At 43.5% G+C, this 18,743-nt stretch overlaps 1 protein-coding gene across 4 annotated transcripts in view; it reads left to right on the top strand.

The window, feature by feature from the left end:
- PHF8 (PHD finger protein 8) overlaps window positions 1–18,743 on the top strand; it is a 116,478-nt gene that overhangs the window by 11,575 nt on the left and 86,160 nt on the right. For all 4 annotated transcript variants that reach the window (XM_011991997.1, XM_011991995.1, XM_011991996.1 and 1 more), the window contains one exon: window positions 206–395. In XM_011991997.1, the coding sequence (XP_011847387.1) occupies window positions 206–395 (190 nt within the window). The remainder of the gene's footprint in view (window positions 1–205; window positions 396–18,743) is intronic.

An 18,743-nucleotide genomic window follows, 5' to 3' on the forward strand; every position in this document is an offset into this window, starting at 1 on the left:
GAAAGCCTGGAAGGTTGAGCGCCGTTCTTTACGTGTGAAAGAAATTCTAAAGGCCGGGTGGACTTTCTCTGGTTGCCCCCTACAGCCGCACCAGCTGTGTTGCATCCCGGCGGCGGTAACTCTCTTATTGGGGAACTGAGGGTTGGTGCAAGGGGGTGGGGGGCGGGGGCTGATTCACTCTGTAAAAAGTGTTGTTTGTGCCTAGCCATCGTCCAGAGAGGACGCGTGCTGCCGCCTCCCGCCCCTCTTGACACGACGAACCTGGCCGGCCGCAGAACGCTCCAGGGCCGAGCGAAGATGGCCTCGGTGCCGGTGTATTGCCTCTGCCGGCTGCCTTACGATGTGACCCGCTTCATGATCGAGTGTGACATGTGCCAGGACTGGTTTCATGGCAGGTAAGGAGGGCAGGCCAGGCTACACAGGGTGCGGTGGCCAGGTGTGTTCACTTGCTCTCTCTTCCTTTTTCAGCTCTGTTTTTAGATTCCGGCTCAGAACCCCCTCTCCCAGACTCAGGTTCTGCCATTTCTCCTTGCAGACCAGGACCTAGCTGACATTAGCCTCTGGTTTCTCCTTTTCCTGTGTTTTCCCCTATGTATTTCATCTTTGCACCTTTCTTTTGAGTGTTTTTTTTTTAGATTTATAAGACCCCCCCCCCGTTTTCTTTGTGTCACAAAGAATCATTTTTATATTCCTTTCTTTTTTCTTTTTTATTTTTTTCGAGACGGAGTTCCGCTCGTTGCCCAGGTTGGAGTGCAATGGCGCGATCTCCGCTCATAGCAACTTCCGCCTCCCGGTTTCAAGCGATTTTCCTGCCTCAGCCTCCAAGTAGCTGGGATTACAGGCATGCACCACCACACCCAGCTAATTTTGTACTTTTAGTAGACATGGTGTTTTTCCATGTTGGTCAGGCTGATCTGTAACTCCCGACCTCTGGTGATCCGCCTGCCTCGGCCTCCCAAAGTGCTGGGATTACAGGCGTGAGCCACCGCGCCCGGCCATCATTTTTATATTCTGACAATTATGTTTTGCCTCAGACACTGGCTTTGGGTAAAACAGTATTGCTTATTTGAGGTAGTTGAGTCCATAAACAGGGATTTGAGTTGTGGCTTTGTGCTTAGTTTCAGAGCGACCTTGCACAAGTTGCTTTGCTTTTCTGAGCCTCATTGTCTTGATAAATGTATCAAATATATCTTTTCTGACTTTGCAAAGCAGTTTGGATATACTCCATAAATGGAGGCAGAAATGCAACAGTATTTTATTTCTACAGCATTTATCTGCAGAACCATCCAACTAAATTGAATTAAGCATAATAGATATTGGGTAAAACAAGAGTAAAACCACTGATGAATTCCTTTCAGTTAACCGTGTGTGCACATAAGCCCCTGTCACCCAGGATTCCGGAGAGGTTAGTATGTGCGATAAAACTAATATCCCATTAGTGGGATTTAAATCTCAGCTATGGAAAGACAACCTTGAGGGGACTTTGTACACTGGAGCACAAAAAGCAGTGTATGGCACCCTCCTCCTGTTGCCTGTTAGATTCTAGAATTTTCAGTTGTCTGGTCTCCTCCAGAGGAGCTATTTCTTTCTCTTTTTTTTTTTTTTTTTTTTGAGACAAGGTCTCACTCTTGTCACCCAGGCTGGAGTGCAATGGCATGATCTTAGCTCACTGCAACCTCCACCTCCCGAGTTCAAGCGATTCTTGTGCGTCAGCCTCTGGAGTAGCTGGGAATACAGGTGCACACCACCACGCCAGGCACATTTTTTTGTACTTTTTTGGTAGAGATGGGATTTCACCATGTTGGCCAGGCTGGTCTCAAACTCCCGACTTCAAGTGATCCGCCCACCTCAGCCTCCCACAGTGCCAGGATTACAGGCGTGAGCCACTGTGCCCGGCGAGCTATTTCTGTTTATCACGCTCAAGACCAAACTAAAGGTGTGGTGCTGCTAAAATCCTGCCCTCAGCAGGGACTGCCCCTTTGCCCCATATCCAAATTCATATTTAACTGATCTCTATTGAATATTTATTGTGTGCCCGGCACAGAGTTCTATTTACTGCCTCATGTTATTTAAGAGGGGACAACCCTAGAGGGTGGGACCTTTTCCTTTGCCCTGAAAATAAGTGGGGATTAAGATGTCTTTCAGGATTCCTGGTGTCTTTGCTAGTGCTGATCAAGTCACTCTTCAGCCTAAAATCCTTCTTTCAGTGGTTCGCCTGTGGGATAAAATTCAGTATCCTTTATGTGACAGATAAGACCTTTTGTGATCTGCTTGTTCATTCTCATTTCCTGCCACTCCTCCTTTCTTGTTCTTTATGTCCTAGCAAGACTGAACTACCTATAGTTCTGGGAAAATTTTATACTCCTTTATGCCTTTTTGTCTTTGTACATGCAAACTCCCCCTAATGCCCTCCCCTTTGCAACTCACAGACTGTAAAAGGGGTAAAATTCCTTCTTCCTCTTGGTTCCCATTGCACTTTGTATACGTCTTTATTAAAAAGTAATTATTTCATCATATCATAGTTATAAATATATCTGTGTCATTCATTAGCCAGAGCTTCCTGAGGGCAGAGATGTCATCTTTTCATTTTTGGTATCTCCAGAACCTAGTTCAGTGCTAAACATGTAATAGATGCTGAGTACATTTTTGAATGAATTAATGAGTCTTCATGAAAAAAAGCTGTTGACTGGGGCCCTTACTTTGGATTGTATGGGAAATGTGTTTTTTCAGACCTGTAAAATGGGCTCCTGCTATAACTCCTCACTCTGGAAACAGGGAACAGGAATGAATGCTTCCTGAGTGCTTATGTCTGCCAGACCCCGTGACAGGGACTTAAGGAGCACCAGTCAACAAGCCTGAAAGTTGGATATTTCTCTTCTAAATAATGTTCTTAATTTTTTCCTGGTTTTATAGTGAGACCTGCTTGTTGTAGAAAATACAGAAAAAGAATAAAGAAGGAAATAAAACTCACCCGAGTCTACTACTGTCTGGCACAATCCACTGTTAAATTTGTTGTTGCAGTGTCTCCCATCTTTTGAGTTAGAATATAAATATATATTTTTACAAGATGGGATTGCATTATAAATACCATTTTACAACCTATTTTTTTTTCTAGTTAATGTTTTAATGTAATTGCCAGTTCATTAAATATTCAGCTATACTTGATTTCTGATATCCCACGATATATATGTGTCACCAGTTAACTTGGTAATTTCCTTTATGGTTGGACATTGTACTTTTTTGAACATTATTTGTCCTTTTTTATATTGTGAATAATGTGAGGAAACTTTGGGGGTTCTGGAAAAGTTTTGCATCTTGATATGAGTGCTGATTAAAACAGAAAAACATTATGGAAAGCATCTTTGCTTAGTAGGTACTTGACATTTATTTATAAGGAGCACCATTGAGGCCTTAAAGAATTCTAAACTTACAAATACAGAACTGGGCTTACGGGCCAGGCCCCTCTTTAATCACATTTCTATGGTGAGTTGTGTGTGTTCCTGTGTACACTCTAACACAAGTTAACTGCCTTAAATTTTTTTCCATGAAATACACCAAATTTTAAAAATCTTTTATACTTCTCTCTATGGGCCCCCAATGAACAAGGAAGCTAGCTGAGAATCAGGTCCTTGGTGGGTGGCTGCTCTTGCTTACTCAGTGTGCATTGCTCACAGAAACACACCAGGCTTATAGTGTGCCATTTAAGTTTGTACTTCAGCACAATTGAAAATTACTACATACTATGGACTTCTATGGTTGGTTGCAAGCATTAAGCCAACAAATTTTAAGTCCACAAATGCCTAGAGGTGATAGAAATCTGTTCATATCTCCAATGACTTTTTTTTTTTTTTTTTTTGAGATGGAGTCTCACTCTGTTGCCCAGGCTGGAGTGCACTGGCACGATCTTGGTTCACTGCAACCTCTGCCTCCTGGGTTCAAGTGATTCTCCTGCCTCAGCCTTCTGAGTAGTTGGGCCACCATGCCCGGCTCATTTTTGTGTTTTAGTAGAGACAGGGTTTCACCATGTTGGTCAGGCTGGTTTTGAACTGCTGACCTCGTGATCCACCCACCTTGGCCTCCCAAAGTGCTGGAATTACAGGTGTGAGCCACCGCGCCCGGCCTCTAGTGACTTTTGTAGGTTAGATTTCTTGAAGTCCAGCTAGGGATTATGGAATATAATGCCAAGTTACTTTCTGGAAAGGTTATAACAAGGAAGGCAACTATTCCATTTTGCAGCTGAGAATCTGGAATTCGTGGAGATTAAGTGACTTTCTGAGTGTGGATTTGAACTTTGAATTATTTGATTCCAGAGCCCAGGTTCTCAGAAGTGGAAAAAACATGGTATTGCTTCATCCTTCCTGTAAGAAGATGGATTTTGCAAAAACACTTTGATTTGTACAGCGGTGGTTCTCAAACTTTAGCATGTATCAGACTCACTTGGAAGACCTGATAAAACACAAGTTAGGGGTGCCCTAGCTACAGTGTTTCTGATTCAGTAGGTAAGCAGGGCCCACCCTTGAGAACCACTGATTTAGAACATTATCCTGTCTTGGTTCCTTCCCCTTCTACGGAGTGTGATAGCTTCTGATATTGGGGGATGGATGGAGTAACATATCATTACTGTACACCAGTCATTCTCTTTTTTTGTACAGAAAAATTGGAATGAATATTCTTTTTTAATTCCTAAGTGAGCTAACACAGGAGGAACGAACTTTTTAAAAGTAAAGTTCTTCAACTGGGAATTTGTTTAAAATGCAATTTCTTGGGCTGGGACTGGGACTCAGCAATCTGTATTTTAACAAACAAGTGATCCTGATTCACCCTAACATTTGAGAATCATTGCTGTACAATAGTGGAGAAAACTAGTTGGCAAGCATTTATTGATTTCTGGGATTTTTAGCACAAATCTCACTCCTTTACAGTTTTCCTGTTTATAAAAGAAATACTGGTTGATACATGCCCAAGGGAGTAACTTTGGTGTGGATTTTTAACTCTAGAGGAAAGGGCATTGATTTCAGATCTGGGTTCAAATTCTGATTCTGTTACAAAGAATTTATCTGTGAAGTCTCAGTTTCCTTGAGAGGTTGTGATGATTTAAATACAATGGTTATAGCTATTACTTATTGAGCACAAGCTAATGTTCCACTCACTATGCTGACCACTTCGCCTAATTATCTTTATTCTATCTTTTTGGGGAGTTCTAAAAATTATTCTGTTTAATAGTTATAGGATTATTCAAATTACGTTATTTTATGTTGGATGTATACTTTCCAAGGAATTGACCCATTTCATCTAAGTTGTCAAATTTATGTTTGTAGAATTGTTCATAGTATTTCTTTATTATCCTTTTGATATCTTTAGGTGCTATAATGATAATTTTGTTTCGTGATACTAAAAATGTATCAGGCTGGGCATGTGATGTCATGCCTGTAATCCCAGCACTTTGGGACGCCAAGGCTGGTGGATTGCTTAAGCCCAGGAGTTTGAAAGCAGCCTGGGCAACATGGTAAAACGCCGTCTCTACAAGAAATGCAAAAATTAGCTGGATGGGTGGCACATGCTTGTAGTCCCAGCTACCCAGGAGGCTGAGGCAGGAGGATTGCTTGAGCCCAGGAAGTTGAGGCTTCAGTGAACTGTGATTGCGCCACTGCACTCCAGCCTGGGTGACGGAGCGAGACCCTGTCTCAAACAAAAACAAAAAAAATTCGTTTTTGTATTTGTCAGACTTACTAGAGATTTGTCAGTTTTATCGATCTTTTCAAAGAACAAGGTTTTTGTTTCATTAACTTTTTCTGTTGTCTTTCTGTTTTCAATTTAATTGATTTCTGCACTTTATTATTTTCTTTCTCCTTTGGGTTTATTTTGCTCTCTATCTAGTTTCTTGAGGTGGGAGTTTAGATTATTGATTTGAGACTTTCTTTTTTCCTGAAACGGAGTCTCGCTGCTGTTGCCCAGGCTGGAGTGCAACGGCGCGATCTCGGCTCGCTGCAACCTCCACCTCCTGGATTCAAGTGATTTTCCTGCCTCAGCCTCCCGAGTAGCTGGGATTATAGGCGCTTGCCACCATGCCCAGCCAATTTTTTGTATGTTTAATAGAGATGGGGTTTCACCATGTTGGCCAGGCTAGTCTTGAACTCCTGACTTCAGGTGATCCACCTGCCTCGGCCTCCCAAAGTGTTGGGATTACAGGTGTGACCCAGCACACTCGGCCTTTCTTTCTTTTCTGATGTAAGCCTTTAGCTGTTAATTTCCTTCTCAGCACCGATAGATTTTAATATGTTACATTTTCCCTTTTCATGTAATTCAAAGCATTAAAAAAGAAAACAAAAAAAAAGGTTTTTTTTTTCTTGAGACAAAAACAAAAAGAAAGAAAAAGGTTTTTTTTTTTTTTTTTGAGACAGTGTCTCACTCTGTTGCCCAGGCGGGAGTACAGAGGCAGGATCATAGCTCACTGCAGCCTCCAACTCTTGGGCTAAAGTGATCCTCCTGCTGCTCAAGGCATTTTTAAATTCCCCTTGAAACTTCCTGTTTGACCCATGAAGTATAGAAATATGTTGTTTAATTTTTAAGTTTCTGTAGAGTTTCCTGTTATCGTTCTGTTGCTGACTTCTAGTTTGATAGTGGTCAGAGAATATGGTCTGTATGATTTCAATTCCTTTACATTTATTGAGATTTGTTTTATAGCCCAGAGTCTATGTTGGTAAATGTTTCATGATCACTGGAAAAGACTGTGTATTCTGCCATTTTTGGGTGGAGTGTTCTATAAATGTCAATTAACTACTGTTGGTTAATGGTGTTGCTGAATTCTTCTAATCCTTGCTGATTTTTTTTCTTTTTTCTTTTTTTGTTATGTTTTGAGACAGAGTTTCGCTCTTGTTGCCCAGCCTGGAGTGCAATGGGGCGATTTGGCTCACCGCAACCTCCGGCTCCCGGGTTCAAGTGATTCTCCTGCCTCAGCTTCCTGAGTAGCTGGGACTACAGGCATGTGCCACCACACCCAGCTCATTTTGTATTTTTAGTAGAGACGGGGTTTCTCCATTTTGGTCAGGCTGGTCTTGAACTTCTGACTTCAGGTGATCTGCCCGCTTTGGCCTCTCAAAGTGCTGGGATTACAGGTGTGAGCCACTGCACCCGGCCTACTCATTCATTCATTTATTTTTGAGACAGGGTCTCTGTGTCACCTGGGCTGGAGTGCAGTGGTTTGATCATGGTTTACTGCAGCCTCAAACTCCAGGGCATAAGCAATCTCCTCATGCTTCAGCCTCTACAGTAGCTGAAACTACAAGCACGTGCCACTGCGTCCCCTAATTTTGTTAATTTTTCGTGTGGGGAGGGTGTGGGTGTAGGTTGGTGGTACCTCCCTTTGTTGCCTGGGATGGTCTTGGACTTCTGGCTTCAGATGATCCTCCCACCTCAGCCTCCCAAATTGCTGGGATTACAGGCATGAACTACTGCTCTTGGCCCGAGTTATCTCTGTATTGCTTTTTTCAGTACTTGCTCTAGGTATTACATTATACATATAACTTACCATAAGCAACTGCTCTTGACATTTTACCAGTTTGATTGAAGAGTAGAAACTTTACTTTTCTTTTTTCTTTTTTTTGAAACAGTCTCACTCTGTCACCCAGGCTGGAGCGCAATGACGTGGTCTTGGCTCACCGCAACGTCCGCCTCCTGGGTTCAAGCGATTCTCCCACCTTAGCCTCCTGAGTAGCTGGGACTACAGGCGCGGTCAACCGTACCTGGCTAATTTTTGTATTTTTAGTAGAGACAAGTTTTCACTATGTTGTCTAGGCTGGTCTCGAACTCCTGACCTTGTGATCCACCTGCCTCAGCCTCCCAAAGTGCTGGGATTACAGGTGTGAGCCACTGTGTCCGATGGAAACTTTACTTTACTATGCCTTAATGCTCTTTTGTTTATATTATAATTAATTGTTTTGTTGTTGTTGAGACAGAGTCTTGCTCTGTTGCCCAGGCTGGAGTATAGTGGCACAGTCACGGCTCACCTGCAGCCTAAACCTCCTGTGCTCAAGTGATCCTCCCACCTCAGCCCCCCACCCCCTAGTATCTGGGACTGCAGGCATGCACCACCATGCCTGGCTGATTTTTTTTTTTTTTTTTTTCTGAGACAGAGTCTTGCTCTGTCGCCCAGGCTGGAGTGCAGTTGCATGATCTCGGCTCACTGCAACCTCCACCCTCCATGTTTAAACAATTCTCTGCCTCAGCCTCCAGAGTAGCTGGAATTACAGGCGCCTGCCACCATGCCTGGTTAATTTTTTGTATTTTTAGTAGAGACAGGGCTTCACCATCTTGGCCAGGCTGATCTTGAACTCCTGACCTCATGATCCACCTGCCTCGGCCTCCCAAAGTGCTGGGATTACAGGCGTGAGCCACCGCGCCTGGCCGCCTGGCTGATTTTTAAAATTTTTTATTTTGTAGAGACTGGGTCTTTGTTATGTTGCTCAGGCTGGTCTCGAACTCCTGGGCTCAAGCAATCCTCCCACTTCAGCCTCCCAAAGTGCTGGGATTACAGGTGTGAACCACTGCGCCCAGCCTTGTTTATAATGTAATGAATCTTAAATATTTGTTATACATGCATTAAGAATCACGTCATACAGTGGTATAATTTTTGCTTCAACTATCAAACATAATGTAGAAAACTCGAGGAGAGGGAAAGTATATTGTATTTACCCATATTTTTACTCTTTGTTCAGTCTAATTTCCTGATGTTTCAGGATTCCTCCTTTATCATTTCTTTTCTATTTCAGAGAGCTTCCTTTACTTGTTCTTTTTTTTTTTTTTTTTTTTGGAGACGGAGTCTCGCTCTATCTCGCCCAGGCTGGAGTGCAGTGGCGCGATCTTGGCTCATTGCAACCTCTGCCTCCCGAGTTCAAGTGATTCTCCTGCTTCAGCCACATGAGTAGCTGGGACTATAGGCGTCTGCCAGCACACCTGGCTAATTTTTGTATTTTTAGTAGAGATGGGGTTTAACCATATTGGCCAGGCTGGTCTCGGAACTCCTGACCTTGTGATCTACCTATCTCGGCCTTCCAAAGTGCTGGGATTACAGGCGTGAGCCATCGTGCCCGGCCTACTTATTCTTTTAATTATTCATTTATTTATGAGACAGGGTCTCACTCTGTTGCCCAGACTGGAGTGCAGTGGTGCTTTCTGACTCACTGCAATCTCTGCCTCCCAGGCGCAAGCGATTCTCCTGCCTCAGCCTACTGAGTAGCTAGGATTACAGGCGCATGCTACTACCACCCCGCTAATTTTTGTATTTTTAGTAGAGACGGGGTTTCACCATGTTGGCCAGGCTGGTCTCGAACTCCTGACCTCAAATGATCCACACGTCTCGGCCTCCCAAAGTGCTGGGATTACAGGCGTGAGCCACCATGCCAAGCCTACTCATTCTTTTAGGGTAAGTCTGTTGGCAACAAATATGTTTAGTTTTCCTTCATCTGAGAATATCTTGATTTCCCTTGAATTCTTAGGGGATCTTTTCACTTGATATCGAGCTCTGGGTTTCTAGTTCTTTTATCTCAGTGCTTGAAAACTATTCTGCTACTTCCTTTTGCCCTCCGTGGTTTCTGATGAGAGAGGCTTTGTCATTCAAATTGGTGTTCTCTTTGAGGTAATATGTCATTTATCTCTCATTGCTTTCAAGATTTTCCTTTGTCTTTTGCTTTTAGGAATTTGACTAAGCCATGTCTTAGTGTGGATTTCTGTGGGTTTGTCTTTTGTTGTAGTCCTGTAGGTTGCTGAGGCTCTGTTCATTTTTTTTCCAATCTATTTTCTTTCTGTTGTTCAGATTGGATGATTTCTATTGTTCTATCTTCAACTTACTGATTCTTTTCTCTGTTTTCTCCATTCTGCTGTTGAACTCATGTAAAGAATTTTCATTTAAGTTACTGTATTTCTCAGTTCTAAAAGTTCTGTTAGGTTCTTTTCTATATCTTCTATTTTTTTCCGGAGATTTTCTATTTTTTGTTGACACTTTTTGTTTTTCTTTTGAGACAAGAGTCTAGCTCTGTCACCTAGACTGGAGTGCAGTGGTGCGATCTTGGGTCACTGCAACCTTCACCTCCCGGGTTCAAGTGCTTATCCTGCCTCAGCCTCCCAAGTACCTGGGATTAAAGGCACACGCCATCATGCCTGGCTAATTTTTGCTGACACTTTCTATTTATTTATTTATTTATTTTATTATTATTATTTTTTTTTCCGAGATAGAGTTTCACTCTGTTGCCCAGGCTGGAGTACAATGGCGTGATCTTGGCTCACTGCAACCTCTGCCTCCCTGGGTTCAAGCGCATCTCCTGCCTCAGCCTCCCGAGTAGCTAGGATTACAGGCACACGCCACCACGCCCAGCTATCTTTTGTATTTTTAGTAGAAATGGGGTTTCACCACGTTGGCCCGGCTGGTCTCGAATTCCTGACCTCGTGATCTGCCCACCTCGGCCTCCCAAAGTGCTGCACTGCCCGCTGACACTTTCTATTTATTCATTTGTTTCAGGCATGTTCTTAATCGCTCGTTGAAGCTTTTGTATCATGGCGCCTTTAAAATTCTTAGATAATTCCAGCATCTGTGTCATCTCAGTCTTGACATCTGTTGATTTTCTTTTCTTACTCGAGTTGTGATTTTCCTTGTTCTTGATATGACAAATAATTATTTTAATTATATTCTGGACATGTTGGGCATTATGTTATGAGATCCTGGATCTTATTTAAGACTTCCATTTTTGCAGACCTTCTCAGACACTGCACTTCAGTGGCAGAAAGGGGGTACTACTTGATGACTGCCAGGTTGGGGTGGAAGTACAGGTTCCCCACTGATCTTTGGTGCTATCCACCACCTGCTAGGTGTCTCTAGTCGGTCTGCTTTCTTCCCTTCACCTTTCAGAGTTTTATATTTGTTTTGTATATAACGTCCAGGGTTTTTAGCTGTACTTGGAGGGATAGGGAGGAGTGCATCTACTTCATATTGTTCCAGAACCAGCAGTGATAGGTTAAATAATGTGTCTAAAGCTACACAGACAGCTGGACCACAGATCAAACCTGGGTCTCCTGTACTCTCACTGTAGAATACAGTACTATAGACAATATAAATCACTGTTCAAGTTGTTAGAAGTTATGGAAGATAGGGAAAATCAGGTATGTGCTATGTGCCAGGCATTGTTCTGGACACTGGGGTGGGGGAGGGGGGATATGGCAGTGAGCATGAGACAGTAAACTAACAGCTTAATATATAGTGTGTCAAGTGGTAATACATGGTCTAGAGAAAAGTAAAGTAGGGTGAGCAGGAGAAGAAGTACCACCCCAGGGTTGAAGTAGTGGTTACTTTATATAGGATGATTACAGATGGGTTACATATGAGCCTGAAGGAAAGTGAGGAAGGGAGCCATGCTGGTAAGGAGAGGAAGAGTGTTTCAGGTAGAAGAAATAAAGGACCCAAGTGGGGAGCAGGCCTGGCATGCTACCATTCCAGTCCAATGCTATTGGAACAGAGTGAGTGAGGGGAGAGTAATAGAAGCTGAGGTTAAGGGTCGGGGGTGCGCAGATCATATACAGCAGTGATTTTCCAAGTATGGTTCCCAGACCAGCAGGATCAGCATTATCTAGGAACTGGTTAGGCCAGTTCTTGGATCCCACCCCAGACTGAATCGGAAACTTTGGAGATGGAGCCCCAGAATCTGTGGTTTAACAGCCCTTCAGATGTTTCTGATGCACGCTAAGTTTAAAAACCACGGGTATAGAGTGTAAGGACTTTGTTTTTACTCTGGAATGGAGCCACAGAAGTTTTTTGAGCAAGTGAGAGTTACGATCTGATTCAGGTTTGGCTATTGTGAGGATAGACTGAAGGTTAGGAGCAAAGTGGAAGCAGGGAGAATTTGGGGGCTACTGTAGATCATTATTCCTCAAAGCGTGGTCCCTGGATCAGCAGCATCAGTATCACCTGAGAGGTCGTTAGAAATGCACGTTTATAGGCCCAACCCATTTGTAGGCCCAACCCAGTCCTACTGAATCAGGATCTCTGGGGATGGGGCCTAGGAATCTGTATTTTAACAAGTTTACCAGGTGTTTCTGATATTCCCTAAAACTTGAGAAACACTGGTCTAGTTAGGCAGTGGTGGCTTAAAGTAGAGTCAGTGATGATGAGAAGTGTTTGGATTTTGAATATATATTGATACAGGATTTGCTGATAGATTGGATTGGGATTGTGAAAGAAGGAACTCAACAATGACTCAATTTTGAGGAATTTGGTTTAAAGGGGACTAGAGTAATGGGGCAGTGGCTGAGGGGATCACAAAAGGGTTTTTTTGTTCGGGTTTTTTTTTTTTTTTTTTTTTTTTAGATAGAACAGTCGGTTTGCAAGTCAGTGCATATGAAGTTATTCCATTGGTGCATCTAGAATTTAGTGAAGCCTATTACATGACAAACTCATAAAGGAGACACTTCCTAGGTGCACTGGAACTTGCTGTGTCCTTTGCATTCCTTTAAGTCCTGTGTGCCTGGAGTTGGGGGGTGGAATGGTGGGAATGGTGGATGCTTCAGCTTCTGGTTTTATAGATGGTGCTCTGTCTGGACCTGGATCCTTGGGCACCCTCAGAAAGCAAGGTTGAGGAGATAAGCCAGACAGGATCTTGAGCAACATCATCATCTCTCAGGCATCTCCAAGCCTCAGCTCCCACTCAGTTCCACATCCCTGGAAGAATTGAGTGTCCATTTTGGAGCGCTCATAACACTTGACTGTATTAATTACCCCACATTATATCCTGGTTACATATTGTAGTGATATAGTAGAGTCACAAAGTCCTGAATTTTTATCCTGCTCTGCTACTTAGTAGTTTTGTAATTGCCAACAATTAACCACTCAGACCCAGATTTCTCATCTGTTAAATCAGGATAATATTAACGATGATGATAATAGCTAATACTTATCATGTGCCAGGAACTTTAAGTACTTTACCTATTTTAGCTCATTTAATCCTCTTAACCACCCTACGAAGTGGGTACAATTAGTAGTTCCATTTCACAGATGCAGAAACTGAGATGCAGAAAGGTTAAGTATGAATTGCTTAAGTTCACATAGCTGGTAAGTGGCAGAGGTGAGATTCAAACCCTGGCATTTTGGCTCCTAAGCCTGTACTTTAAACCTCTGCTTCTGTGTTTAATGTCTGTGAATGTTGTATGGAAGGCCCTGATTTGTTGTGGAGATTAAATGTGATAATATGTAAAGTTCATAGCTCAGTTTTTTCTCAGTGCCTTTTATGCTAACTTTAAATTCATTCACTCACTATCCTGTTACCTTGCTTTATTGACTTTATAGCACTTATGAAACTGTTTTGACACTGCCTTTCTGTCTCCCGCTCTAAAATGTCCAGTCCATGAGGGCAGTGTCTGTGCTCAATCAATATTTGTTGAATTTATGCACTCATTTACTTAACAAATACTGACTGCTTACCGTGTGCTTGGCTTTGCAGTATACGATGGGGATAACTCATCTTAATCACAAGACCTGGTGCTATAATAATTATCCTCTTGACTAAGGAAGCTACTCAGAGCAAATCAGCATTTACCACCCTTGGTCCCAGGTGGTAACTGTTGAGACAGTATAGCCAGAAGCCCGATTTTTCATGTCTGCCTCCCTGATATGAGGAGTTGTCTAGCACTTTGAATGTTTGTTGAATAATAAAGTAAGGCAAGACTGAGAGATGGGAAAGGTGAGGACTTTTGGTAAACAAGATACACTATCTGGCAAATGTAGTGGGGACAGACAGCAGGTAAGTGAGCAGTTCCAAGGCCTTGTGGTAAAGGCTGAAATAGGGATAGTGTGTGGGGGGGTGGTGCCACAGCAGCAGGGAAGAGGAAGAGCAGGAATGTTTCAGGTAGAAGGAGATACATGTGATGAAACCCAGAGGCTAGAGCTATAGACAGAGTATGGCACTGAGAGTCTGCTGGCTTTTTAGAGCAGGGCTGGCTTCATAGGTGTGCAATTGCTATAGTCACATGGTGCCCCATGCCTGAGGTTTAATGTTCTGTGGTGGTTGTCTTGAAATTCTTAATAATTTTGCCTTTGATTTTGTGATTTGTATGTGATGGAACAGTGGAGTGTGCGATGGGGACTTTAGAGTCTTGGCTCATATGTGGTTCTACCTCCTGCTGCCTTTCTACCTCCCCGAACAGGTTCTTGGCTAGCTGCCTGGGGCGCTGGGCCCAGGTGCAGGTGTGGACAGAGTCGGTTGGGTGCATGTACCCTGTGTACTAAGTCACCGGGCAGGGCCCCAGGGTACTTGTGTGGGCCTGTACTCGCCCCTTGAGTTACCCCTATACCCGAGGGAGCATGACAGTAAATAGCATATTAAAACTGCATGGTAAGTTAAGAGAGACCATGGAAGAAAGGAAAAAGCTTTTCTATTTTTTGAACAGGGAGCTCCCACTTTCATTTCCATTAGGCCCCACAGATTGTAAGTGAGCTATGTAGTAGGAATGTCTCTCCTAGCGTACGCTGTGTGTGAGGGGAAAGAGGTGAGCTCAGCCAGAGAGGCAAGGCCTTTTGGGCCATGGTAAGTTTATACTTTACCCTAGGAAAAATAGGGACCCTGTGAGGCATTTTAAGCATGGGTTGATAGGATCAAATTTGTGTTTTTAAATGATCACTTTAGCTGTAGTGTGGAGGGCCGATTGGGTGGGGACAGAATAGGGGCCAGGAGTCCAGTTAGGAGGGCAGGACAATAACGGAGTTAGAGATAATAGTGGCCTTAACTAGCGCAGGGGCAGTAAGGATGACAAATTGGCACAATTGATAGCTAATAAAGAGAGTTGATAGGACGTGCTGATAACTTGGATAACAACAACAAATATACAGAGCACTTACTATGGGCCAGGCAATGTTCTAAACACTTCCTATATATTAGTTCATTAGCTTTTGATAACAACCTTATGAAGTAGGTACAGTTTTTATCCCCATCTTACAATGAGGAAACTGAGGCACAGAGAGGTTAAGTAACTTGTCCAAGATCCCACAGCTAGTAAGTGGCACAGCCAGGATGCAAACCCAGAGAGTTGACCTAAAGTCAGTGTTCTTAACTTGATGCTAGAATGCCTACTTCAGGGTATAGTGGAGGGAGAGGGCTAGAGGTGAATCAGTGATAGCTGCCAGGTTTCTGGCTTGAATGCCTGGTGAGGTTATGGAGCCATTTGCTGAAGTGGGAAACCTAAGAGAAGGGAGCATGTTTAGGGGACAGACAGAGGGAAAAACTGAGTTTGGACATGTTGAATTTGAAGTACGTAAGTGACTATCCAGTAGAAATGTCTCCCCCAGGAGGCATTTGGAGGGAAGGGTCTAAAATCCAGCAGGAAGATCTGGCTTGGAGTTATGAGTGCATAGAGGGCACATGGAGCCCTCAATGAGGAAAAGTGAGGAGAAAAGAGTGCCCAGGTAAGAGGACCTAAGAAACTTCAACATTTAAGGACTGGGCAGGAGAAAAAGAATTCATTGCGAAAAAGGAACAGCCAAAGACATAATTAAAATCACATCACATCCCTAACTCATAGTGGCTGTGACTCCCTAGTTCTTGTGGCTACCCAGGAAAAGCTAGAGTGCATTACAGTGGCTTACAATACCCTACTATGTGAGTCTATTGCCTTTCTGACTTAGTACTGTCCTCCTAGCTCTCTACTCTAGAACACTCTCCTCTTCTCTGCTACCTTTGTAGTCTAGGGACGCTCCCACCACAGGGCTTTTGTACTCGCTGTTCTTATTGAGATGCTCTTCCTTCATAGCCACATGGGGGGCTTGCTCCCTTACTCCCTTTGGGTCTTTATTCAGAAGCCGTTTTGTCAGTCTTTACCTGTCTTCCCTATCTAATATTTCACCCTCACTGCCATTCTTCCCCCCCCCCGATTGTGTGTGTGTGTGTGTGTGTGTGGTGTATAGTGTTATATATTCACATATATATATTCCTCTATATTCCCCTTCCTGTTTTTTTTTTCTACCTAGGTCTTCTCATTATCTAACATACAATGTGTTTCACCAATTGCATTGATTCATCTTGTTTCTTGTCTTACTCCCCACTAGAACATCAGCTCTGTGAGGGCAGGGATTTTTGTATGCTTTGTTTTTTGTCTTCATCTCACCAGCACCTAGACCAGACATAGCCTGGCGGATGCTCATTAAATATCTGCTGAAGGAAGGGCACCAGCCAAATGGGGCATTATAGAAGTAAAGGGTAGAAAGCTTGTCAGGTGGAGAGAGTACGGGGTTGGCAGTGCGAAAATGGTGCTAAGAAGTTAAGGGAGATAAAGCGGAGAAGTACTTATTGCTTATATCAACAAAGAGGTCGGGACATCAGTGAGATCTATTTTAAAGAAGGTGGGGACTAAGATCAGACTGTAGCAGGGGATGAGTCACAAAGTGCACATAGCAACCCTAAGAAAGTATTGATTTGGCTTTGATAGAACACCTCTTGATACTACTGGGCAGCTAAGGGTGGGAGGGAGACTTTTTACTCTATATACTTCTGTACTCTGAGTTTTGCACCATGTACAACCGTTACTTACTCAAAAAAGGGATCATTATCAAGCTGCATAGATTTATTTACTTTGTTTTTAAGCTGCATAGGTTTAAAGAAAGATGATGTTTGGCTGTGAAGGGGCAGACAGGAGGGAGGGAGGATGGGAGGGTGGGTAGGTCTTGGTTTTTGAATTTGTAAACATGAATAGACTTGTTTAAATGCTATTGTGAAGAGAAAGAGAGAGATTGAAGATACTGCAGAAAGAAGGAGTAATTGATTGAGAAGGTAAGAAAACATGTGACCCAGATGGAAAACTTGGCTTTAGAAGGAAGGAAAGATAGTACTGTTGTTATGACAGGAAAAAAAGGATGGGTGTAGAAGGAAGTAGTTTTGGTGATGAGAAGTTAAGGTAGTTCACCTCTGATTACTTAATTTTCTCTAAGAAGTAGGAAGTGCATCGCCTCTTGGTCTTTTGGCTAAGATCAAGTGTAGAAGTAGGAAGTGGCTGGCATGATGGCTCACACCTGTAATCCCAACACATTGGGAGGCTGAGGTAGGAGGATCACTTGAGGCCAGAAGTTTGAGACCATTCTGGGCAACAAAGCAAGACACCCCTTTTCTACAAAACACACACAGACACAAATTTGCTGGGCATGGTGGTGTGTGCTTGTCCTAGCTACTTGGGAGGCTGGGGCAAGAGGATCACTTGAGCCCAGGAGTTCAAGGCTGCAGTGAACTATGACTGGCACCACTGCTCTCCAGCCTGTGCAACCCAGTGAGACTCTGACTCTAAAAAAAACAAAGTAAAATAAAAACATTAAGGAACTCAAAGAATGAAAGCAAAGAATGCTTAAAACAACAACAACAACAACCAAAAACAAAAAACAGAAGTAGTAGGAAGCAAGGTAATTTGCTGAGAGAGAAGAGGCAGGTAGCGGGGTAAGAGATTTGAAATAGCCACAGTAGATAATGAGAGAGAGTTGAGTGGGGAATTACAGAAGGATCGTCAGGCAGCATGATCCAGACTTTTTTTTTTTTTTTTGAGACAGAATCTTGCTCTGTCGCCCAGGCTAGAGTACAGTGACACGATCTCGGCTTACTGCAACCTCTGCCTCCTGGGTTCAAGCTGTTCTGCCTCAGCCTCCTGAGTAGCTGGAATTACAGGCGCCCACCGCCATTCCCAGCTAATTTTTGTATTTTAAGTAGAGATGGGGATTCATCATGTTGGCCAGGCTGGTCTCGAACTCCTGACCTCAGTTGATCCACCTGCCTCAGCCTCCCAAAATGCTGGGATTACGGGCGTGAGCCACCTTGCCCGACCAATCCAAATATTTTGGACAGTGAATTTATGATGGCACCAATCCAATGGGTGACTTTTCTCTGGCCACATCTAGTGGTCTAGAGTTAGGTAGTTGTACTGAGCCAGGGTTAGGGTTTGCATGTGGGGATGAAAGACAGTGGGGCAAGTGAGGATATCTGTAAGAGAATGATTGAAGTGAGGAATGCTGGAATCTCAACCAGATAAGGAAGGGGAGGGTAAAGTCAAGAGTGTATGAATAGGTGAGTTTTGAGGGCGCAAAGAACAGGATATAGTGAATGACAGCTGAATAGATAGACTTGTGGTCAGAGAGGGTGATGTATGAGTTTCATACTCCAGAGGTACAGCAGTTGCTGGTGTTGACAGGGTCTGGGGGATGGTCATGAGAGTTGGTACCTGAAATGGGAGTAGAGGGTAGCAGTCTCTGAAGATGAGAAGATCAAGAAACTAAGTGCCTGGAATGTTGTATCTCCACATGGATATTGATTTCATGTAGGATGTTGGCAGGACTTGGGTTGGAGAAGAATCTGGGCAGGTTCTTCAGCGACTGAAGGGGTATGTTGGGGAGATGGGTATGTGGCAGTGATGAAGAGGAGTGGGACGTGGTATGGCTGGATGGTATGGAACTCAGAGCAGTGGGAACTCTTACACAAGGGTAGAGGAGAGATGATCTGGAAGTCTCACCAGGGAGTGAGAGGGATGGCTCGCCACAACCCAGTCCTGAGTTATGTGGCAAAGAACCAAGGCACTTTTAAAATTTCCAATCTATAATGGGGCCAATCCTTTTATAATGTAAAAAAAAAAGAATTATTAGAAAAAATGGCATGAACTGCCCGGGCACGGTGGCTCATGCCTGTAATCTCAGCATTTTGGGAGGCCAAGGTGGGCAGATCACGAGGTCAGGAGATCGA

This window comes from Mandrillus leucophaeus, unplaced genomic scaffold (assembly GCF_000951045.1).
Source record: "Mandrillus leucophaeus isolate KB7577 unplaced genomic scaffold, Mleu.le_1.0 Scaffold400, whole genome shotgun sequence".
In the NCBI taxonomy this organism is placed as follows: domain Eukaryota; kingdom Metazoa; phylum Chordata; class Mammalia; order Primates; family Cercopithecidae; genus Mandrillus; species Mandrillus leucophaeus.